The sequence below is a fragment of the Rosa chinensis genome, chromosome 4, assembly GCF_002994745.2.
Source record: "Rosa chinensis cultivar Old Blush chromosome 4, RchiOBHm-V2, whole genome shotgun sequence".
Classification (NCBI taxonomy): Eukaryota; Viridiplantae; Streptophyta; class Magnoliopsida; order Rosales; family Rosaceae; genus Rosa; species Rosa chinensis.
Genome location: NC_037091.1, coordinates 15,321,397 through 15,345,794, shown reverse-complemented (window position 1 = coordinate 15,345,794; position 24,398 = coordinate 15,321,397). Strand labels below are relative to the sequence as shown.

The 24,398-nt window shown below is 38.8% G+C and overlaps 2 protein-coding genes and 1 long non-coding RNA gene across 3 annotated transcripts; 1 reads left to right on the top strand and 2 right to left on the bottom strand.

The window, feature by feature from the left end:
* The first annotated feature begins 5,161 nt into the window (after window positions 1-5,161).
* LOC121052607 lies at window positions 5,162-10,699 on the top strand. Its single transcript, XR_005809617.1, has 5 exons — window positions 5,162-5,338; window positions 6,131-7,524; window positions 8,043-8,773; window positions 8,892-9,682; window positions 10,298-10,699. It is a non-coding gene; the product is annotated as an uncharacterized LOC121052607 (long non-coding RNA).
* Window positions 10,700-15,926: 5,227 nt separating this feature from the next.
* On the bottom strand, window positions 15,927-18,580 carry LOC112200245. The gene is made up of 3 exons (XM_040517897.1): window positions 18,418-18,580; window positions 18,132-18,280; window positions 15,927-16,408 (listed from the first exon to the last, which is right to left on the bottom strand). The coding sequence occupies exons 1-3, from the start codon at window positions 18,563-18,565 to the stop codon at window positions 16,370-16,372; spliced, it is 336 nt and encodes a 111-aa protein (XP_040373831.1). The 5' UTR covers window positions 18,566-18,580; the 3' UTR covers window positions 15,927-16,369.
* Window positions 18,581-20,476: 1,896 nt separating this feature from the next.
* On the bottom strand, window positions 20,477-23,992 carry LOC112197768. The gene is made up of 5 exons (XM_040518325.1): window positions 21,970-23,992; window positions 21,674-21,824; window positions 21,439-21,586; window positions 21,108-21,350; window positions 20,477-20,818 (listed from the first exon to the last, which is right to left on the bottom strand). The coding sequence occupies exons 1-5, from the start codon at window positions 23,630-23,632 to the stop codon at window positions 20,540-20,542; spliced, it is 2,484 nt and encodes an 827-aa protein (XP_040374259.1). The 5' UTR covers window positions 23,633-23,992; the 3' UTR covers window positions 20,477-20,539.
* Window positions 23,993-24,398: the final 406 nt, after the last annotated feature.

Below are 24,398 nucleotides of genomic sequence, written 5' to 3'. Positions count from 1 at the left end.
ATATTGTGCTCCTGAGACTCTCCCCTCATGTAAATTCGTGCTCCCTTATATAGGGAAGATTTCTGCTCTCTTTGGCTTTAAGTTTCCTTGTAAGACTTGGATTTGGATTCCTTTCTTCATTTGGAATGGGAAAACCTTGAAATATCTCTTGTAGAAGTAGGAATACATGTATTCTTGAATCCTCATCTGAATTAACTTCCTTGAAACATTAGGATTGACCAACTTGTGTCACGGAACTTGAGTTCTCAACGAATGGTTGTAAATTTCCGAGCAGACTTTGTGTCCGACCTATCTTCACTCAAATAATCATAACTTGCTCTAGAAGTATCGAAAGCGAGATCCGTAAAATTCTACAGAAAGTAGACATCCGTAGCTTTCCAATGATATAAGGCTCATTGTCTGATTCGATCTAGGTAACTCCCAGTAATTCGACGAAGTTGGTGGTTCTGCACAGGCAGATTCCCAGTCTCAGATTGCACATTGTCTTTCAATCCAACTTAGCTCATTTTGGCTTCTTTTCTTCTCTTTATGAGGCAAACCTACAAAAACACTATAACAACATAAATGACTCGAAATAAGGAGGACTAAGCATAAATACTAAGATTAAGAGGTAAAGAAATATAGAAAAATATGAGCACATCAATTTACCACTTCACCATTAATACTATAAATTCTCTAGTGAATTTAATCAATTTATGCATTTATTTAGTTAAATGAGTTGCAATGTTAACCCTTAAATATCAATTATCAAGAACGATAGCTCTTAAGTCGATTCTCTCTCGAAAAAAACCCTATTTCCCACCATAGCCACTTTGGTCTAGGGTTTGCAAATTTTCTTCTTGTCCGGCAGCGCTCATGGGCGGCGGTGGCTTGCCTCGCCTGCTAGAGGCTGCAGAATTGAAATACTAGAGGCTTGAGAGTTGCTTGGAGAGGGGTTTTGACTCTAGCTTTGGATGGGATTTGGCGGCAAGCAGCAGACGCGGGTCAGCGAGCTCGGTGGGAGGAGATGCAACGCAGGTCGCGTCGTCGAAGCATCTCCATGATCGTGGACTTGCTGGTGGGGCGGGACGGTGGTGGCGACATGCTGGATCGGACTGGTTTCTGCGTGGCTCGGTCGGGTTTCGCTGTCGTTTGAGGCAGCAAGGTCTGGAGGTGAATTGAGGTGGCGAGATCTGGCGTTAGGTGGCAGAGGCGAGGACTGGGGTCGGTTTCGCAGCGGCGACTTCTGGCGTCAGTTGCGGTGATCGACCAGTGAGGCTGCAGATGGTCCGTGGGCTTGGGTCAAGTCATTCTTTGTTTGGGCCTGAGTTGGGCTTCTTTCTTAAGGCTGTTGAGATGCTATTTTGGGTTGTAGTTTGTCCTTTTCAATAATTCCCTTTGTTTAGGGAGCTATATTTCCTTTGTTTTTAGGTTACTATAAGTTTTATTTTTAGGCTTGCTTATTTACTATGTTATTTTCATAGTTTGTAGGCTCGCTTAAATAAGTGAGCATGGGTACCGTTAAATGATCGGACCTAATCTATGTATCGCTGTGGTTTTCCACAAACTCTTTATCTACCCAGAGATGGTAGAGGGAGGATATGTAATAGTCCTTTCTGGCCTGAGTATTAATATATATAGACATGATATTCTTCAAAAAAAAAATGTTAACCCTTAAATATATCATTTTTCCAACTCGACACGACCTATTTATTAAATTCGTTAAGTAGGTTGAAAACGGGTAACCCGTTTAATAAATAGGTCAGGTTTGGATTTAAATTTTTGACACTATTATCAAATGGGTTGGATTTAGGTTTGTCTTTTATGGCACGATAAATACCTTACCTGACACAAACCAAATCCGACATGACCTATTGACAGATCTACCCAATACGGACGTTCCATCTTGAGCAGTTCGACTCATTCGTCGATGACCAAATTGACCCAACTCGATAATCATGAACACATACCCTTACCGACAACCTCGATAGGAGGAAAGTCTTAAGGGGACCCACAATACCGAGCCTCGGACCCAGCCATTACGTGCAGGAAGGTACTGACTAGGGTGTTTATACCAGTAACTTGATTAAATATTGAGAGCGTCTGCTGACCACCCGGGTTGGAAATCCAACCGAAGTTTAACAGTTCGTGTCTTACACACTCTGTTAATGTTAAGGTCAGTAAAATTATATTTATTGCAATCACATGCACTGCACGTGCTACCTAACTTAATCAAATTGAATGATGAAACCGTGATTTACCTGTCCTTTTCCTCTTCTTCTCTTCTTCTTTAATTTATGTTATCTCTTTGTCTCCTCCCCTTCTAAAACATCTCAAAACCATCATCCTCTCGAGTATTCTTTGTTTGGTCACTTTCCTTTGTCTGCAGATTCTTTCTGCATGGAGATTATTTATGCCAATTAAATTTCACTATTGAGCGAGATTAATATGGAAATCTATGATATTGATTTGGATTTGGGTTTATTAAGTTTTTAGAAGGTTTAACTGACAGGTGAGGTTTCCTCAATATGCCAAGAATATTTCAAATCTTTCTTTAGAGAATTTTAGTTGTAATTGAGATTTTGGGATAAGACTTCAAACATTTAAGTGAGAGAGAGAGAGAGAGAGATTCACATTAGCTATGGACAACTAAAATATGTTCGTTACTTGTCTCATAGATGGAAGAATCATGGACTCTATAAATGCTAGATGGAAAAAGAAAAGGCAGAGAATATAATGAATTGGTTTCAAAAGAAAAATTAGAGGATAGTCGTCGAAATTTGTAGAAGAAACACCAGAAAAACTCGAAGCTTTCCAACTCTAAATCTCCTCCTCCAGTAGACAGTTGGACAACTGGTGTCAAGCTCTTCTTCGTACTATCAATGCGAGCCAATTTCCGCCGGGCCAACTGCAGGAAGCTACCGGAGGGAGAAATTTTCAGGTCGGGTCCTAGAAACGGGTTGAGACCCGATGCTTCATATTTGTTCTGATTCGATACTTATCCTCCTTCTAACTGAATTTAAATGACTTTGATGAAGTGGAGGAGAGATGGACAACCCCGATCGCACTATTTTAAAATTCTTTTTCATTTAGTAATTTTTATGATTCTAAAACTTCTGAAAATCATAATAAGTAGCTCGAGTTTCCAAAAAATTCTTCAAAAATTTTCAAAGACTCATGGTGGACTAGATGTATCAACCCATGTAAAAATTTTGGGACGTTTATCTCCCCATAATTCAGCTCTCCTTAGGAAAGCATAAGTGTATAATAGGTTGACTCATTTGATTAATATGAAAACGACGGCCGATCAATGCACATTGTGTACATAGATATCAAATCTATCAATTTCCAATTCTGATTATTTGGATAGTAAAAAATCCTTATTTGCCTACTAATGTTGTTTAGCGTGTTTATTGGTTGTAGGGAAAAGTATACATTCCAAAATGAACAAGGTGGAGGAAATAAAATTCAGAAAATTCGACCATTAGATGTGATCAAGGTGCGGATATATGGCTATGATAAAAAAATTACATGTTTTCATCATCGTTTCGGTCTCGATCCGCATGGTCAACCCTAAACCCTAATTACCCATCAAACTAAAATGCTCATAACCACTCTCTCGCAACTTATTTTCTTGATCCGTTAGAGTTCACACTCTCGTGGGGACGAGATGTATCAACTTATGTAAAAGATTCAAAACGTTTATCTCTCCATGATTTAGCTCTCCTTAGAGAAGCATAAGCCTATATTGGGTTGATCCCTTTGATTTATGAGAAAATGAAGACCGACCGGGTTAATTTTTTACACAGTACCTATTAATACACTTTTAATTCATTGGTAGTATCAAATCTATCGATTTTCAATTCTGGGTTTGCCGATCACTAGAAATATCTATGTGTGTACTAGTGTTGTATAACTTTTACATGGACTTTTCAAAAATAACATAGAAGAATTTTTCAAACCAACCGTTGGATGAGATGATTGAAATTATCCAATGTTTGTTGTAAAAAAAATCAATCAATTTCATCATCTTTTTTACTTCAATCCATATGGTCAACCGATAACACCTTAATAACACTATATTTATTAATTACATTCCTCTAAGGCCCCGTTTGTTAGCCAGGAAATCAAATATAGAATGTGAAATAGTTTCCCATTCCATTAAATTGTCGTGTTTGGTTAAGTCATAAGTCTAGAAAGGAAAGTAAAATAAATGAGTTGACCGGAGTTCAATTCCATAAAATTTCATCTAGGGTGTGGTATTTCAATTCCTTCACTCAACGGAATTGAAAATTTACTTGTTTAGCGCCTCATAAAATTTGGTCAATTAATAATTCCTATCTCCACTCATTCATCTTTAATCTTCCATATTTAATTCGATTGGGCATTATTGGAAAATCATTAACAAATTAATTCTCTCAAACCATTTTCTAATCTCTAAGTCTTGAATCCTTCCAAACACCACAAATGGAAATGCTAAATCAATTCCATTCCATCCTTGAAAGGAAAATTAGTACAATTCTTTTTCCCACCGTAACATTCCGGTCAACCAAACGGGACTTAAGGGTAACTCCATCAAGACTTCGGAAAACCGAATGTTGGATGCAATGGTTGAAATATTTTGTGCTCATTTTTAAAATATTATGTATTTTTCGACTTTGTTTCAACAACAATCCACTCGGTCAACCACAATGTCTCATTAACTCTAAACACTAAAACACAATTTGCCAATCCATCATGAATACTATAAGAGCACTTTTCATGACCAATTCTCATATTGTATACCTCTATTACCCATGTACAACAACTGGAGAGATTTAACTTTGACTATTAGTTTTTCTAAACACTTAAAATGTTAAATTATAAATAAAATTTAGGGCTAAATACTGGTTACTACCCTGTACTTTGGGTCCGAAATCAATTCAGTCCTTGTAGTTTCAATTTCATCAAAAATACTCTTGCCGCATCAAATTTTGTCTAATCGATCATTCCGTTAGTCATCTGTCAATTGGCTTCGTTAATCATCCTATGTGGCGTGCCACTTCAGATCATGTGGGACCCACCAATCAAGTAAATTTTCAAAACTGTCCTTGACTCTTATCTGACCCAGAAACCCTATTACAGCCCCCCAAACCCAATTACTCGTCTTGTTTTGCGACTAACCTCCTAAAACTGTCCCAATTCCAGAAATCCTCACTGTCGTGCTTTGAAACTGAAAAAAAAATTGAGAAGGCTGATTGAAGGCTCGAAGAAACAACTGCGTCTGGCTTGATTCGAAGAAGATTCGACATGGCCGGCAATGAGATCACCGTTTGGATACCCAAAAAAATGAAGGGTGGAGATGATATTCCTCATTACGGTGAGTTTGGTGTTTGGGGTTTTGGATTACTATTTGAAATCTACTAAATCGGGATTGGGGTTTTGAAATTTTGAAATTGGGGAAAAAGGGTTTGATGTGTTGGGTTTCAAATCTTCAATATTTGGGTATAGAGTTTGTTTGAGCTACAGGGTTTGAAATTTAGGATTCAAAATTTTGATCTGGGGTTAGGAAGGGGGTTTACGTTTTCTGGGTTTCATATCTTCTGGGGTTAGGACCTGGGTTTGGTTTTAGTGTTTGATATCTTCTATGGTTTAGGACCTGGTTTTAGGGATTTAGGTAGAATAGAAGTTGGGCATACTTGAAGAAGTAGGTCCATATGTAGTGGAAAAATGGTTCAAAGACAAACCTGTGTGGAATAGAAAACAATAGTTTTACCATTTCTAGAAAAAATGCTTGCTTTTTTCATTCAATTTGTCTCATTTGATAGACTTACTAGTTATTCCGATTTTCAGAAACCTTATTATCAATATTGTATAGAATATATTATCAATATTGTTTGTTTGTGTTGGTTGATGGCTGGGAGATTAAATTATGTTGGTGCATGTGAAAGTTGTTGGTATAATGAATGTGAAAGTTGTCTGTTTATGATCTTTTGGATGTGGTCCTAGTACTATATATTGGTTATAGTAATTGTTTATGGCCTTAGGATGATGGATGTTTAGCTGGATATTGCCCTTTATTATTTGGTAGTATCCACTGAGCTCTTTTATAAGTGGTCCACTTTTGAAGGCTAACAAAAAAAAAATCTTCCTTTTTTGTGGTTTCATGCAGAACGCCATGATTACTTTACCATGAAGATTTATCATGGAGGGAACATATTTGGGAACAAGTATGTAGGTGGGAAGATCTCATATTATGATTACGTGGACAAGGATAAGATGTCTTTGACCAAGTTAGACAACATGATAAAGGGGCTGAACCCAGATTATGATGGGAGTAGGATAGATTATTGGTTTAGAATAGGTTCAGAAGATGATGCTTTGACCAAGTTAAATTCAGATTTAGATGTGATGACCATGGTGTGTTGTGTACCAGATGAGAGGGTAGTGATTCTATACCTAGATCACATATATGAAGGTTATGAAGGTGATGAAGGCACTAATGAGGAGGATGAGGTGTACGTGTATCCAGCTGACTTTGGCTTTATGTTTAGTTAGTCTGGATCTACTGGTGTGGTGATTGAAAAGCTCCCTAATGAGCCTAGAAAGAAGCCGACCTGTGTGATTGAGGAGATCTTTGATGAACCCAAGAAGCCTACTAATGCAACTAGGTCCCTAGGAAGCCAAAGAGAAGTACTGGTATAGTTATCAAAGAGGTTGATGATTGCACTCTTACGCAAGGTAGCAAGGTTTCTTATGCAAATCCGAAAGAGAAGGGGAAAGGAAAAATGTTTCCTGAGGCTAGGGCAGATGAGGTTAGTGGTTTAGATGAAGAGGGTTTACATGACATAGACATTCTTGACTACATGCAGTCTTTTAGTTGCATGCCTAGTCAAGAAAAGAGAGTTGAAGATGAGTTTGAGGAGAATGATAGTGAAAATGATGAAAGCTACATACCTGCTTTAGAGGATGAGGATTATGATTATGGGATTGTTGATGATGAAGATGAAGTGCTAGATGAACAGAATATAGGGTTGGAGGTTAATGCAATTGGTGATTGGCTGGGACCAAGCACACATGGAAGTGAAACACATAATGTGGAGTTCGATAGTGGGGCGAATTTCAGGATAATGAAGAGATATTTGGAGTTGCATATTCGGATGAAGAAAGACCTGGACCGGCTTTGAATTCTAATGGTGAAAAGGATGTCATTTTGTCTGAGTTTAATCCCAAGACAGATATGCAGAAAATCCAGTTTTCTGAAAAGGGATGATATTTGGCACATCTGCAATTTTGAGAGAGGCTATAAGAGAGAGAGCTATTAGAGATGGTTGGGAGGTCTACTTCATTAAAAATGACAAGACAAGAGTGAGGGCTATATGTAGGGCAGAAGATTGTCCATTTGAGCTCTATGCATCTAGAATCAGCACGAAAGCTCTCTACAGATCAAGACATATGAGCCTGAACACAAGTGCTCTAGAAAGTTTGAGTCATGCATGTTGAGCGCTAAGTACTTGACCAAGCGCTTCATGTAAAGAATCAAGCTAAACACTGGATGGAAGACAGGTACACTTGATGCTTCGTTTATATTTTTCAAATTTTCTTCTTATTTTGTAGCAAGGATTGTGTTTTCCATTTGATGATGCTCCGATTATACATTCAATTTTTTTCTTCTTATTTTGGCGTACTGTTTTCCATTTCAGGATGCTCCTTTTGGTCGGCTTTTTTTTTTTTCCTTATTTTGTAGCAAGGTTTCTAATTTCCTTTTCATGATGTTGGATTTGGTTTTTAGTTTTTTTCTTCTTCTTTTGGTTTACTGTTTAGTTTTTCATTTCATGATGCTACTTTTTTTTTTGTTTTGCTTCTTATTTGGCAGCAAGGTTTCTAATTTCTCTTTCATGATGCTTAGATTATATTTTTTTGTTTTTCTTCTTATATTGCAGCAAGGTTTCTAATTTCCTTTTCATGATGCTGAGACTATATTTCTAGTTTTTATCATATTTTGGTATACTGTTTATGTTTTCCATTTCATGATGTGTTAATGCATTGGTTTCTGATTTGTTTTCGCAAATCCTTTGGCTCAGACCATGTCTTCGGAAGTTAGAGTAAAGGTCTCCAAGCAGATGGCTTATAGAGTGAAGAAGGCAGCCATTTTGGTGTTGGAGGGAACAATTAAGGAGCAGTATGCAAGACTTAGAGATTATGGGAATGAGCTGCAAAGGGTGGACCCCTCAACAACCATTGATATTAAGTGTGACTTCAACAACTCTAACAAGAATCCGGTGTTCAAGATATTTGTCCAAAATATTAATGGTTTAAAACTCATTTGGACAAATATTTGTGTTAGAGCTTTGAAAAAAGGATTTCAAGCTGGTTGCAAATCTGTGATTTGCTTGGATGGTTGCCATTTGAGGTCTGCTTTTGGTGGCCAACTATTGACAGCTGTGGGAGTAGATGCCAACAACACCACTTGGGTAATTGCCTATGCCATGGTCAAAATGGAGGGCAAAGACAATTGGATTTGGTTTTTAGAGCTTATGTGCAAGGACCTCAGTATAAGGGAGGATGGAGCAGTTTGGACATTCATCAGTGATAAGCAAAAAGGGCTTCTCCCTAGTTTTGAAGAGGTTGTGCCATCTGCCCACATTAGATGGTATGTTAGGCATATGTGGACTAATTTTACCAAGTTATTTCCTGGAAAGGTGTTGAGGGATCAGATGTGGGCTTGTGCAAAGTCAACTACAATTCCTTTGTAAAACAAAGGAATTGGATGAGATGAAGGCACTCGATAATGAAGCATACAAATGGATGATGTGTGAGTTTCTGTTTTAATTTCATTCATGATGCTTCATTTATATTTTCTGTCTTGTGAGCCATTTTGTTGTTTTTTGTTAACATTGAGATAATGGTAGCTTATTCTTGTTGTTTTGCAGACGAGGACAGGCCGACAAAGCATTGGTGTTGAGCACACTTCAACACATGTTCGAAGTGTGACATTATGATCAACAATTTATTTGAGAGCTTCAACAGTTTCATACTTGATGCTAGAGGAAAGCCACCTGTTAGTATGTTTGAGGAAATTAGGGTGAAACTTATGAAGATGATACAGTTGAGAAAGGAAAAGATGCAATAAATGGTGGGAAATATATGCCCCAAGCCGAGAGATATACTAGAAAAGAACAAGGTGAAGGCTGCCACTGATTGTATTCCAAATCTGAATGGTGGTGACATTTGTGTGGTGGAGAATATTGAAGGCTAAAAGAATGTGGTTGACCTCAATGCAAGAACCTGCACATTCAGAAGGTGAGACTTAAGTGGTGTTCCTTGCAAGCATGCAGTCTCGGCTATATACCTCAAAAGGCATAATCCGGAAGACTATGTTGCTGACTGTTACTTGATCAAGACTTACATATCTATCTATGACAATCTAATCCAACCTATTAATGGAATGGAGATGTGGAGTAGAAGTGAAGAGGCATGCATACTTCCTCCACAGTATTCAAGATAGCCTGGAAGGCCAAAAATAGTACAGAGAAGGGATGCATCAGAGAAGTTGGCTGAAAATGGAACAAAGCTTGGAAGAATCCAAAAGTCACTTAAGTGTGGGAACTGTGGAAGAGTTGGCCACAACATGAAAACATGTGATAGGCATCTTCCTCCAAAGGATAAGAATGCTGCAAATAAGAAGAGGAAGATGAACAGTGGAGATGCTTCTTCATCTCAGGTCTTGGTTTACTGTCTATTGCACAGCTTTCTATTTCTGTTTCTATTTCAAAAGTTTTAGTTTCTGTTTTCAGTTTTTGGGAAAGTTGATACCTACTTTTTGGAAATTTTGCAACATAAACCTGGAAAAATGCCACCATTGACTAAAAATATCAAAGGGTATGGAATTTCAATTTTAGTTGGTTAACTTTGTATGTTTTGGTTGCCGAAAAAGCTGTATTGGTATGGATGAGTTTATGAAAAGGTTGTTTGCAAGTTTGGATTAAGGTATTAATGAAAAAGTATGTTGCCGATTTGGATTTTGATTCATGTTTTGTCTTTTAATAGTTTGAAAGTATGGATTATGGTATTGTTGTGTTCATGAAAAAGTAGGTTGCAGATTTTGATTTGAGTGCATATGTGGTTAATAGTTTGAAAGTTTGGACTATGGTATTGATGTGTTCGTGAAATTTGGATTTTGGTGCATATGTGTTGTCATTTAATAGTTTGAAAGTTTGGATTTTGTTACTAAACTATTCATGTAAAAGTAGGTTGAAGGTTTCGATTTGGGTGCATATATGTTGATTTATCAGTAGTCTAATGCAAATATTTTTTGTCATTGTTTATGTGAGTATAGAAGAAGATGGCTGAATTGAAGGCATCAAGGAAACAAGGAGCCAAAGCTACTGCTGCCACAACTACTAAGTCTGCCTAAGCTGCTGCCACAACTACTAAGTCTGCCTAAGCTGCTGCCACATCTAGCTCAACAAGCACAAGGCCTCCAACTTCAACCAAAGCATCAAAGGGCCAAGCTCCAATAGCTTCCAGATCATCTCAGAGGATCAGGGACAATTCCAAACAAGGAAGGAAATAGGAAAGAGAAACTAGAATGTCACATTAGCAAGCCATACCATTTTTTGTCCAACCATGTTTTGTGTAACTTGGTTGGTAGCTCTAATGCCCTTTTTGTTAATATGATTAGAGCTATTTGAAATGCAAACCTATGTTATGTTGCAAACACATTTGGGCTGCTAAGTCTTTTGGAAATTTAAGAAACTTTCATGTTTCGTATGACTGTTGTTTAATTTATGGCCCTTAATTCTAACTTCAAATGTGTTCCCCTACAAGTTGTGAGTTTTACGAAGTTGTCTTCCGAAGACAATACCTTATGTTTGATGCTAAGTCATATTATAATCAAGTACATTTCAATTATGGAGTTTGATTGTTCTTTTTTTTCAAGTGTCCAAGTTTTTTGGCGGGAAAATTTAGGGAAATTTTTTTTTTTTGAAATGGGGACTGTAATAGGGTTTCTAGGTCAAATAAGAGTCAAGGACAGTTTTGGAAATTAACTTGATTGGTGACTCCCACATGATCTGATGTGGCACGCCACATAGGCTGATTACCGAAGCCAATTGACGGATGACTAATGGAATGATCAATTAGACAAAATTTGATACCGCATGGGTGTTTTTGATGAAATTGAAAATACATGGACTGAATTAATTTCGGACCCAAAATACCGTAACCAGTATTTAGCCCTAAAATTTAATCAAGTTAACGTTAATTGGAAAATGTATTTATTTATTTAAAAACATTTCTTTTCATTATATTTTTATTTACTAATGTAGTCGAAACGAGAAACAATATCTAACAAATTCAATTTATTATATTTTGTGAAAAAGAAAAAAGGACAAAAAAAAAATGTAGAAGAGAATGGGGTGTCTCAAACCTGAGCTGCCCTCCCTAATACTATGTGCCTTCAACCATTGCACCGTTGTTAAATGCCATTTATTGTTCTCTGTTTAGTTTAACTGGGCTGGGTATTTTATTATCAAGGAAACCTTGTTCTGGGTTCAACATACAAATCAAGGCCATTGAGTTCCCAAGTGAAGAGGCTGCTGGTCTGCCAAAAGGTTGTGAGAATCTCAACTCATTACCCAGCCGGAATTAGCCAACAAGTTCTTCAAAGCCACACGCTTGCTTCAAGCACCGCTCGAGGAGTTTCTCAAGGAGTTCAGACCGACTTGCCTTGTAGCTAACATGTTCTTTACTTTGCTAATGACGCCGCTGCGAAATTCGGTATTCTGAGGTTGCTTTTTCATGGGACTAGCTTCTCTCTATGTGCTTAAGAGTATTTTTATTCTCAGCTTCTTCGACCTCCTCCATAAACCCCGTGAAATCATTGTCGATATACTACACAGTTGTCCAACTGTTCACCCACCAAATCCGCTCGAAATTTAAGTCTGAAGTCCATATATTCTAAATCAAACACGATTTGGCTTCACCCTCGACTTCTTGGCCGAGTCCTTGCATTGGTACTTCTTGATTTCGGCGACGACAACGAGGAGACGATGGATTGCGAGGGGTATGGATTTGTTACCGGAATCGGATAGGATCTCGGCAGGGTTGGTAATGGTTTGGGCGGAGGAGAGGAGTTGATATGAGATTTGATCTTTGCGAATTGTGAAACTGTTGTTGAAGTCTTTGAACTAGATTTTCATGGTAATAAAATTTTATCAATTGGAGGAGATGAGTTTGCCATCGATAGATAGACCCCTCCATCTGTTTCTACCTCTCAAGTTCGGTCCCACTTTTTGTTTCACAAACTCACACTAACGTTAACGACCAGCTCACAATAACAGAAAATGGAAGGCCATCATTGCTTGGGACCCACTCAACCGGAGATTAACAGTAAATTGCCCCAGGTTGATATCCACCCTAGGCGGATAGTAGAATTTTCCTTCAATATTTCAATCAAACAACTCCCTATGCATGGCCCACCTTGACTCATTGAGTCCAATTTCTAGACTGGGTATCAAGGGCCCTTGATCAACAACTCATACCAACGACCCCTCTAGGAGGCTGGTGATACCCTTATAAGATGCTAATATCAGTAACATGCGTGTTTTAAAGAAGTTGTAATTTGTACAAGGAAAGGGGATCTTTGACAATAAAGCTGAGTAGGGAATTAGTTATATCTAGCAAAGATGAGACACGACCATAGTGACTGGCATGAAGGCATGCGTGATTAAACATAACACACACTCTGCAATCAAACACCAAGTAGCTTAAAGCACACAATTCATGAATCATAACCAATCAAAAGTGATATCTTAACTCCTGGATTCCGGTGATGGTCAACTGTGGCGTCTAGTGCATAGTGAAACCTCCAATGATAGAGAATTTGTATTGCCAGAACCCGATTTGTAGGTTGTTGATGTGATGCCCCGGAAATTCGTATTTATTTTTCGAGGATTTTCCGGAATTAATTTTATGTTTATTGGATGGTTTCGTGGCTCGTGGATGGAGCGGAAGTGTTTCGGACGAATTACTATTCGGAAAGTGTGACTTTAGGGGTGGCGCAAAGGTTGAATTTTTATTCGTTGGGGTTCTCCGAAAACTTCCTTCACGAAAATTGTAGAGTGCGTCGATACGAGTTCGTGGACATGTGGAACATAAGAATCGGAGTTCGTATGAGAAAGTTATGGCCATTGGAAGGAATTTCCATTTTGGTATAAATAGAAGTTTCCCGAAGGAGAAACTTACTATTTTCATAAGTTTCCTTTTCCGGAAAACCAATTCCTTTCTCTCTCTTCTCTCTCGGCTGCACCTTCAGAATCGAAATTATCCGGCTGACCCGACCCGAACCCGGACGATCCGACCCGACTTTTCCTGCAAACTGCGGCGGTCTTCGGCGACGAAACTTTCCAGATCAGTTCGTCTCCTCCGTCTGGTCGTCCCTGTGGTGTCCTCTAGCACCGATTCTCGGTGGTGGCGGCGGTAGAAGGAGGTGCAGGTTGGTGTTTTCGGACCCGGTCGGAAATCCTTGTTCCGACGTCGGCGAGGCTTCAAGTCTTCTTTGTTGAGCTCAAAGCAGCCTCGTTGATCGATCCTTGGTGGTTGTTTGGATCGATTCACGTGAAACTTCGATCAACTCGGATTGGATTACTGTTCACGGCTTGTGAGGTAGTTTTCGACCATTTATGCTTGTTTTCTGACTTCGAGCTAGTTAGGAAAGTTCACAAGCATGCTTAGATGAAGAACTTTGATGTTGGGAGTTTTGTGAAATATTGAGTTTTGGCCAGCGGCGGTGCGCCACCGCCTGTGGCGGCGTTCCGGCGGTGTTCCGGCCACTTAAGGAACTATTTTTGGTATTATATATGTTCTACTCATTGTTGCGAGCGTTTCGATATATAATATGCAAGTTTTGGAATTCGTTTGGAATTGTTATGATTTTTGCAGTTTCATACCGATCGATTTATTCTATCCGTGAGGATTTGAGCGTCCGATCGACTTGTGGTTTGGTCACATCGATCGTGGGCGTATTCCGGAGACTTTGGGAGGTCTCGGATGTGGTTTTGCCTCGATTGGCGCCACTTTGGGGATTTTAGTTCAAAACAGGGGTTTCGGGCTTAAATCGTTTGTGAATTATTACTAAGTGGAAACCGATTGTGATTAGGTACTTGACGAAGTATTTGGACGGCTATTTTGTGGGTTGGCAGCATTGTTCTGTATTGAAGACGCAGCAGGAGTTTCGAGGTGAGTAATCTCACAAAGTTCATTCACGAACGGGTTGACCTTATTGTTTTGAGAGTTATTTAGTTAACTGCAAACTATAGTTGGTATTAGTGGCCTTCCGGAGTGAATGACCACTTATATATATATTTACGTGGAATATGTATATTCTTGTGGGTTGATGAGTGAATTGAAGCAATAGGTATTGATGGGTTTCATTCTATTGTTTTGGGAATTGACTTTTCGGGAAACATTTTGTGGGAATTGGGAATTTCTATTGTTTTGAAAAGTGTTAAGATTTGGTGTGAGTTGCTTTGATGTGATTTGAATGTTTTGATCTAACGACCAAGGGTCGGAAGATCTGAGAGTCACAGATTGTGATTTCTCCTTTTGGTTTGATTTAAGGTTTTGATCTGACGACCGGGGAGGTCTGATGATTGGAGGTCACGGGGTGACATCTCCTTTTGTGTGAGTTGAGTAACTTTTAGGTCATGAGTGACCATTTTTAAAGATTTTGATCTGACGACTGGGGAGGTCTGAGGATTTGGGGTTGCTGGGAGTGACCTCAGGCATATATATCGGGACTTCACACCTTTGGCCGGGTTTGTGGATACGATCAGTTAGAGCTCTAGTCTGTTGCCATAGTACATCATGGAGGGTAGCGGGGAGCTATCTGATGCTCATGAGTACGTGTTTTTAAAAGGGAGTTTCGGGGATTCTTTCTTTTAAATGTCCTGGGAGGACTTGTGTATCATATTTAATTGTCAGAGTTTCAATTATTATGATTTTGTCACGGGGTGACTTGTGTTGATTTGGGAATGTGTTTTTAAAAGGGAGTTTCGGAGATTCTTTCTTTTAAATGTCCTGGGAGGACTTGTGTATCATATTTAATTATCAGAGTTTCAATTATTATGATTTTGTCACGGGGTGACTTGTGTTGATTTGGGAATGTGTTTTTAAAAGGGAGTTTCGGAGATTCTTTCTTTTAATTGTCCTGGGAGGACTTGTGTATCATATTTAATTGTCAGAGTTTTAATTTATATGATTTGGTCACGGTGTGACCTTTATTGTGGTTTTTGGAAAATGCATATTGAATTGTCAGAGTTTTCAATTAATATGGCTTTGTCACGGGATGACTTGTATTCGTTTCTTTTGGGAAAAGAATGTGCTGTTTTGAGAAAACAGGGTGTGTGTTTCTTTTACGAGTTGATGGGTTTCCTCGTTAGGCGAGTTGTGCATGTGTGGTTTTGAGTTACTCATATGGGCTTGCAAAAGCTTACCGGGTTTGTTGTGTGACAACCCGGTACACCATTCAAACAGTGTAGGGATTAATCCTGCAGGTCAGGGTAATCGTGGCTGAAACCGAGGCAACGAGCTAGCAGCTTTATGGTAGGAAGCCAATTTTGTGACTCTACCGTTATTTAGACTTCCATTGTAGTGAGCTCTGAGGAGCATTTACGTTTTATCTTGTTGTTGACAATTTAATTCGTAAGCTTGTGTAATATATAACTCTTTGGGGCGAGTGTATATTAACTTTGAGGGTTCAGGGCATCAATATGTGTGTAAGTTTAAGGGAAAAAAGATTTCAAATATTTTGTATTGATGACTGGACGTTCACGCATATATAATTATGGAATTATATATATCGATTTTTCATGTGTGTAAAATCAGGGGCGTGACAGTTGAAGTCTTTGAACTAGCTTTTCATGGCAGTAACTTGGTCCAAACAGTCTCCTAATTACCTGCTGTACTAGAATGGATTGAGAGACAAGATTTAAGGACCACATACTAAGTTACCAACCAAAAATCGTAAACTATAAAACGTGCAATAAAGTAGTAATTCAGATTTATATTTCTATGTATCAATATATCTAAAGTCCAAACTTGAATCACGCACTAGCACTACCATTTCATCTGAGCACTTCCCTGCATTCACGGCAAACAAAGAAATCCCTGCATGACACTTCTTCCACTTGGTAGCCTCCATGTGCCCTAAGAACAATTCAAAACATATAGGAAGTATTCTTTATCCACCTAAGGCAGTTAAAAGTTTTCTCAGAAACAAAATGCCAGATTTGTATACATCCATCTTTCCAGCATTCTCACCCTGCTCCTGTCCATGTTGTACCATGCATTATCATCTTTTATAGGGAGAAGCAGTTGCATTGAGGTTGTGAGCAGCCTAATCATAGATTCATGATGTAGCTCCCTCACAGGTGCCAAATCTGTGCTTCTGCCATGGCAAGCAAGAACTTGTCAACAAAGAGATTCATTTCATCTGTCACTATCTTACACTCTAGCACATTAAGCATGTCAAGTACTAGATTAAGGTATATGGCTTCAAGATCTGTGGCTCATCCATGCATGACCAACATTATTAACTCATTGACAGCCCCGCAAGCATATTCTTCTTTCAAGTGACTTAACATGTTAAACAGTCCCACCATCATTGCTCTAAAAAGGTCATTAAACCAGTTCCGCCCCTTGAACTCGTAAACCAACCTATCAAACTAACCATAGCACCAAATGTAGTAACCTGAATATCAGCATTGAGGGAATTCAATGCTTGTAAAATTGCCGAGTGTAAAGGTTCAAGGCTTCACAAACAACCAGATGGTACCCTTCTGGCAAGTAAGCCAAGACCCCACAATGCGATTAGAGTTCAACAAATACTCCATGAGCTCTGGCCATTCATTGCCAGCTCTCAAAGCCCAATTCCTAAAATTTTTTTTTTTTTGTTCGATACCTGCTGTAGGATTTGATTTGTTGACTTGATCATGAAACCTCATTCAAGTGCAACATTCACATCCCTAGCTGATTCTACCCATTGCTAGAATCCCTGTGACATATGAGTACTCGGACTGAAACAGAGAAGTTTTTTCTTTTTGACAAGAAATCATCAAACAATAATCCAGTGGAGTCCAATTACAAAAGAACAAAGCTAAAACTCAAAGGACCATCTAACAAAAGCATCATTGAATTATCCAATCTACTATATAAATAGCAGAGAATGAATGCTGCCCCTGAAGCTGCAGCCTATTGGCATCACTGCTAAAAATGTGACCAAAAGATAACAATCTGCAGCAACTTTAAATTTTTATTATTATTATTTTTTTTCCGGTCTGGAACTTTAATTTGTTATATCATGAAAAGTTACCAAGAAATATATACAGGTAAAGGGAGAAAACAAAACATCTCCCAGAAATGCCAAATGTTTGCCCTCAAAACCCACAAACTCAGCCACACATGAAATGAAAGCAAGGCAAATAGTTCGAATCAACCATTGCATACCCGCAAAAAAAATTTGTGAAAGAAATTCTCGAAAACTCATAACCATATTATTTCTGAAAACGGAAATCACAAAAGGGAACAAAATAATGAATAAAATAAAATCCCTCAGGAATGCCTGATTTCCACCCGGACAGCACGAACACAATCAAAAGAAGTTCCTCAACCCCAACAAAATTTATGGCAATCAGCTTTGCATGAGGGAGCACCAATCTTTCAATTGTAATTTCATGCATGTCTCTCAGATTACTAAATTTTTCATCATTGGGATAATGCCTAATGAACATCACATTATCTCTAATCTGTATTAAGCAGAGACAAAGCTGTACGCTGTGATACTCAATTCTCAAATCAAAGGCAGAGTGCTATGTATATAGCTAATTCAGATTATATCACAGAATCAAAAGCAGGACACAAACGACAGACTGAACCCTAGATGTGATAGTGATCCAACATACACTAGAATGAGAAACAAGATGACTTCCATTTCAAAGATCAATACAATCCACTAAACATAACACACACCAATAAGAGCATCAACTAGATTAAACAAAAACAAAATCCAAAGCTGAGAAAGTAAAAAAACCAAATCAACTAAACTTGACCGCTCAGTCATAAAGTAAAAAATCAGTCCAGTAAAAACACGCAGTAAGAAAACTCAAACTCACCACAAGGTTGAGGTAAGCAATAGCATCGTTACCGGTCCTGGCAGCATGAATCTTGGATCCGCGCAGACCGTTGCGGACGTTATCGGCGTCGACGATGAGAAACCTGGCCGTAGTCCACCGCGAATACCAATTTGGCATTTCCAATCCACCTGAGAAATGAATTAAGCGAAGAAAGTAATAAACCCTAGATCTGAAAACGAAAACAATCAAGATCCGACTCAATTCTTTACAGTGCAGTGAGATGAATTAAACGAAAAAGAAAGCGGGAAGCTTAAAAGAAATTTACCTTGTGGGGAAGTGAGGCTAATTTGATCTCTGTGAACTGAGAGAGAAAACGTGGGAATGGAAAGAGGAGGCGAATGGCGATTTTCAAAATTTAGGGTTTTCTGCAATGTCCGTGTAAACGGCTCTTTTAAAGCAATTTCTTTTCTCATTCTCCAAAAAAAAAAAAAAAAAAAAATATCATTGATAAAGATTACATTACCATTTTTTTTAATATATATATATATATACACAGCCCTTCTTGGGTGCAGACGTCCGCACCTTTTGTTTCGGTGCGGATTTCCAGTTTTTCTCCACTGTCGGATCATATTTTTACATTTTAGCCGTTCAGTTTTTAGTTCCTAATGTATAGATCATCCTGCAAAATTTCAGCCAATTTAGTAATCGTTAAGACATCCAAAACTGCAATTTACCATTATAAATACGAACGGTTCCGGTTCGACAGATTCGGTCCGTTCGTGTAAATTGCAGTTTTGGATACCTTAACGATTACCAAATTGGCTGAAATTTTGTAGAGATGATCTATACATTAGAAACTAAAAATTGAACGGTTAAGATGTGAAAATATGATCGAAAAGTGGGAAAAAATGGCAAATCCGTACCTTTTTGCTTTGGTGCGGATATCCGCACCTGAGCAAAGTTATATATATATATATATATATATATATATATATATATAGGAACGCGTTCGAAAGAGGACGTCCGCACTTTCGTTAAAGTGCGGACGGCGCTGCTGCAGCTCGGCTCGGGGTGCGACGGAGCGGCGGAGCTTGCCGGACGGACGCCACGGGTCAGACGGACGGGTCTGCAGTCGGTGGAGTCGCCGGCGACGTGGTTGCAGCCTTGGCCAGAAACCTGCAGTTGCAGGTGAGCTCGCTGCCCAGAAACCTGCAACTCCGACCTCCTCCAACCTCAAACGCTGCCCAGAACCGTCCACCAAGCCTCCGGCCTCCGTCCGCCAAGCCCCGAGCCGCCATCGCAGCCTGGAACGCCGCCGCTGCGTCACCTTCCGCACTTTAGCCAAGTGCGGACGTCCGCTTCAGAACCCGCCCCATATATATATATATATATATATATATATATATTTATTTATTTATTTTTTTTTGTTAAAGGGGTTTGGAACCATGCCTGATTTATTGCAGTAGAATTTAGAACATATCTCGAGGGGGACATAGAGCCTTGACCTCGAGTAAGATTACAATAAGTATGAGGACATCCTGGATAATCATAGGTGCCTCATCTAGCCAAACATTATCTAAACAAATCGAACTAAGCAAGATGTGTTAATCTATGAGCCACACCATTCAAAAGGTGTAGACCTTAAAACCGAGAATTAAAAAATATTAACTCAGAGATCGAAACTTCAATGTCATTTGACTAAAGAATAAATTGTTGATCTTTTTTTTTTTTTTTTTTTGGTGAAATAGGAGGGATAGAGTTACTCGGGCTAAACTGTCACAACGCGGAAAAAAATGTGTATCGACCACCGAAAGTAAAAGCAATTCAACATGGATAGAACTGATGATGCCCAGCAAGCAATCTGGCCTGATCTAATTCTGAGCAAAAACCCGCGAGCAAAAGATAGACGAGCCTAAAAATGTTGGTTTGGAGATGGCCGATATGGATCAGGCATAGAAAATCAAATCAGGGTCACCCTCTACGCCACCGTAACTGCCGTCAGACTTTCCACTTCGACCACCAATTAGTCTCTAACACAAAGAGCCGGAGCCTCTATTAAGAGAGCACTTACCACAGAAACAACAGCCAACCAAAGATGAATCTTTTTACTGGCTTCCTCCAAGTAACACGCTACTGCAAGTCACTTTTTTATACAGATCAAGCTACTGCATATAACATCCTGTGACTAGAACTATCAAATAAATCAAACACCCAGTATAAAGAAACTGTGGTCTTCTCCCTCATGAAAATGTACCATCAATCAAATTCCAACATCATGAGAGAAAATACAAACTACACTTGATAGCAAAACTCTATATTGTTTCACGACAGCTGCAAGTGGTAATTTCAATTACTGCATTGTAGAGAAACAACAAAAAGGCACGTGTTCATGATTACTTATCTATTTTTCCTTTTACCCAATATAGTGTAGCCAACAGCACACATAGTCATAGTCGAGCATTTAGGCTAGTAGAACTTAATGAATCTGGAGTCTGCATAGAGGTGATGGTTTCTTCAGTTTCCAACTTTTTAGAGGCTGCAGTTCCACTCGTTTCATGAAAACAAATGTAAGACAATGACTGCAGCCAAGAAACTAAACTGGGTTTGCGTGTTACATCATCAGATTCTGCCACCTGTGAATATAACTCATTTAGAATCATATTCTGGCCATCTTTGGGTAGTTGGGCGATTAGCTGTGCCAACAACTTCATCAAGTCTGGCAGTACCTGAACAAGTTCTAATGTTCAATAAGTTTGAAAACCAAAGTTGATAGAGAAGGCCTACAATCTTTTATTCCATCAACATTTGCTGATCTATACATGAAATGCTACGGGTGGATTATGAATGATTCCCTCTTGAATATTAGGGATGTCGTAATAATTAATTCTACATCGAGTATTTTGCAAACAAACCAGGGCATTGAAACCAAGGTATCACACGACAAACAAAATGAAGAAATAATTTTTCAGAGGAAACGAAAGCATATGGAAGTAAAAACTACAAAATTCAGCTTACCTGTATGTCAACCAGAGAAATTAGTCGTAAAAGCAAATCTAGGATTTTCTTGCAAGGCTCCGACTCTCCTTGCCAGTTCTTCCACATATCAGCCTGCTGAGCAAAGTCTTTATTGCACCTATTAGCTTTTTCAACCAGACAATGGATACAATAAAATATAGCTGGGCTTCCAGCAGGAAGATGTCGAACAACAGCTGCAACTCCAGAAGCCATTCCCTCAAAAGGAGTAATCTCAGGATATTCCTGCACTCAAAGAAAAACTTTTACTTTCTGGTAGCTTTTATTGAAGAAGGTCAATTTGACCATTATAGTCCTTATTTGATTTAGATACCATTAGTGATCTCTGTATATAGTAGAAAACAAGCTGCTCCTTTAATGACACCCTTTCATCTTCATCAGAATCCTTGGTAGAAGATATGAATGCTGAAAACATAGAATGTGATGCTCTAGCTACTTTTCCATTAGGATGTCCCATATATCTGATTGAATTTGTAATAAGGAATCAAATTGTTCAATATATGCAATATAAAAGGTCCCCAAAGATTAAGTTATTCAGTATAGGATACAAGAACATAGTTGGAGCAACCACTTTTCCAAATACAGAGCTAGGCAGTCGTCCGATGCAAGTTGGAATGACTCTTAAGTAGAACAATATGCGAGCAGTTTGAACCTCATCACTGGACCACACATATTCCATTTTCCGTAGGAAAGAAAAATCTGATAGACCGCTTTACAAATATTAATCAAATGAAAATATTATAGTAAAGATGAGTTTGAGAAAACCTAAACTTAAGAACTTCATTGCAAAAAAAAGTACAAGGTTAACATGAAGTCTAGAGCTAAACTAGCAACTATATCATACCTGGACCCTGTGTCAAGTCAACATAAGCTGGAATGGATTTTATGAAAGACACACAAGCAGAATCACTTTCCTGAACACTCACAACAGTACCTCGAATAGTATCCATGTATTCTGGTAAACGAATGCGCCGGAAATACTCAACACAAGAAAATGAAATAAGTATTCGAACTGATATATCCAATTGAGTTTCGGGGTTAAATTTTGAATTTAGCTTGTACTTTGTGACTGCCGACGCAAAGAGTACAACCATAAGAAAAGCAGACTCAGCAATTTTCTCCATATCTCCAAGTAATTCATCCTCTTTACCCCGAAGAATCAAAGCAACCTGTCGGTGCTCCATGTATATACATTGACAGTAATCCCATATAAGATTCTCCACTATGTATTGGCTTTTTTCATCTACTGAAACATACAGATTACAGAAAACACCAGCTATGGCTCCTGCTTCCTTAAAAGTCATGCTTTCAAGGTGTTCTTTGACCTCATTGATCCTCAGTACGGCTGAACTGCTATGCATCGATTCCAATACCTTCATGTACAAACGTCTCAAGGGAAATATTTCAGTCAACAATGCAGAAGCAAGGCAGACAAACAAAGGGTCACGAGAAGAGACAACACCACTTCGAGCCAATGCTACTGCAACACACTGCAGCAAAAGACTAACTGTGTGATCATAACTTAAACCCGTAAATCCTCTCGTTCTTGAAATCAACTCTCTTGCTACGGACTCTATCCGATCTTCTGCAGACATCCTCAGTTTGGAAATAGTATCCAGCGCAAGACCTCTCACTACAGATCTATTCAAAGCCCTCAGTACTCCAGCTGCAGTCATGACAACCGCGAATAGAACATAGTTTGGTTTTAAGGTCTCTAAAGCCTCCCTACAAAGAGTATTAATTTTCTCTACAGAACGAAAATTGCTCAAACCAGACAATACCCATTCCATCAAATGCAGAACCATCAGCCCATGAGAAACGGTTCCCTGAGGGCCACTTTCCTTACCCCAAATACTCAACACAAAATCCAAAATTGTAACAAAATGAACACTCTTGGAAGAAGATAAAGCATACCCAATTCCAGCAAGCACTTCTGGAATTAGTCCACTAAATGATCCAAGCACCCGATACTCCTCTCCCAACAGCCTACAGAGCAGCTCTAAGCAGACGGTTTTCGAGTTTTCAGACGCTGAAGGCGCAAAAGAAAAGGACCCCAAAAGGAGAACACCTTCAGAAAAGAGTCCTGGACTCTTCTTTGACTCATATTGGGTTGAAGAAAATAGGTTGGAAAGAACCTCCACAGCTGAATCAACGAGAACCGAAGAGGGTCTGGCAGATTTCCTGACCCATATATAGAGGAGCCTGAGAAAGAGAGTATAGGATTCATGAGGAAGACAAAGGTTTGGAGAGGACAGAATTGAAAGCAGAAGCTTTGCTTGGGGCTCAGCAACATGAAGAGAAGTCTGGGAATTGACAAGAGTCTTTAGAGATTGAAGATGATGGGATTGAAATGATTGGTGTTGGAGGGAGTCTCTAAGCTCAGCCCAAGCTTGAATTATGGCTCTTGCAGATGAGGCTGAGTAGTTTCTAGAGCTGAAGCTATTGCCATAGCCACTCACACTTCTCAGCCAATCTTCAAGAAAAATAGTACTCCCTGCTTTTGCCATTAAACCAATTTCGATTTTCGAATTGCAACACTAAATATCGAACATGCTTTTGTCAGTTCAATCAATCAAGTTTGAGCATATCATAGCCATAATAAACCAGAGAGACCTCCATGAATGAGAGTGCAGTTAGAATAGATTATTGAGAACTCAGATACCCAATTAGTTTCTGATCAAAACAATGGAAACCCACTAGGCCAAGTGAATCGTACCTTCGGAAAGAGTTGTTCATTCGACGCTTGTTTTTCCAAACAGAAGCACAAACTCCAAGTTTACAAGATAAGTTCGGTTTTCATAACTCGAAAAGGTTATGAAGGAAATAAGAGAGCGAGAAACAGCACTAGGTAAACGTAATGTTTGATGGGAAAATTATGTCTTCAGGTCTCTGTGTGATGAAGTCTGGGTTAGAGTTTAGGACCGCCCCAACTAACGGCCCAAGTCCTAAGATTTTCCAGGCCTAACCATTATGCAACGGGAGCAATTTCTCTCGGTGCCGAAATTTCGGTTTAAATTTCTGTAATTTTGAAGTATCGAAATAAAATTTATATTCTATTTCATTTTTATCAGGGGTTTCTCGAAATTTTCCTTATATTTTCACGAAATTCTTAATTTCTGAAGTATTTACACATACAAAATATATTTAAAAATTCACACCAAAATTTCTGTGAAATTTTGTCCGAAATGTCACCAACAATGCATTTTTTACTTCATACTTTCATAGAGAAAATGGTTAATGCTCATACACCCTGATTCTATCAAAATACTTCCC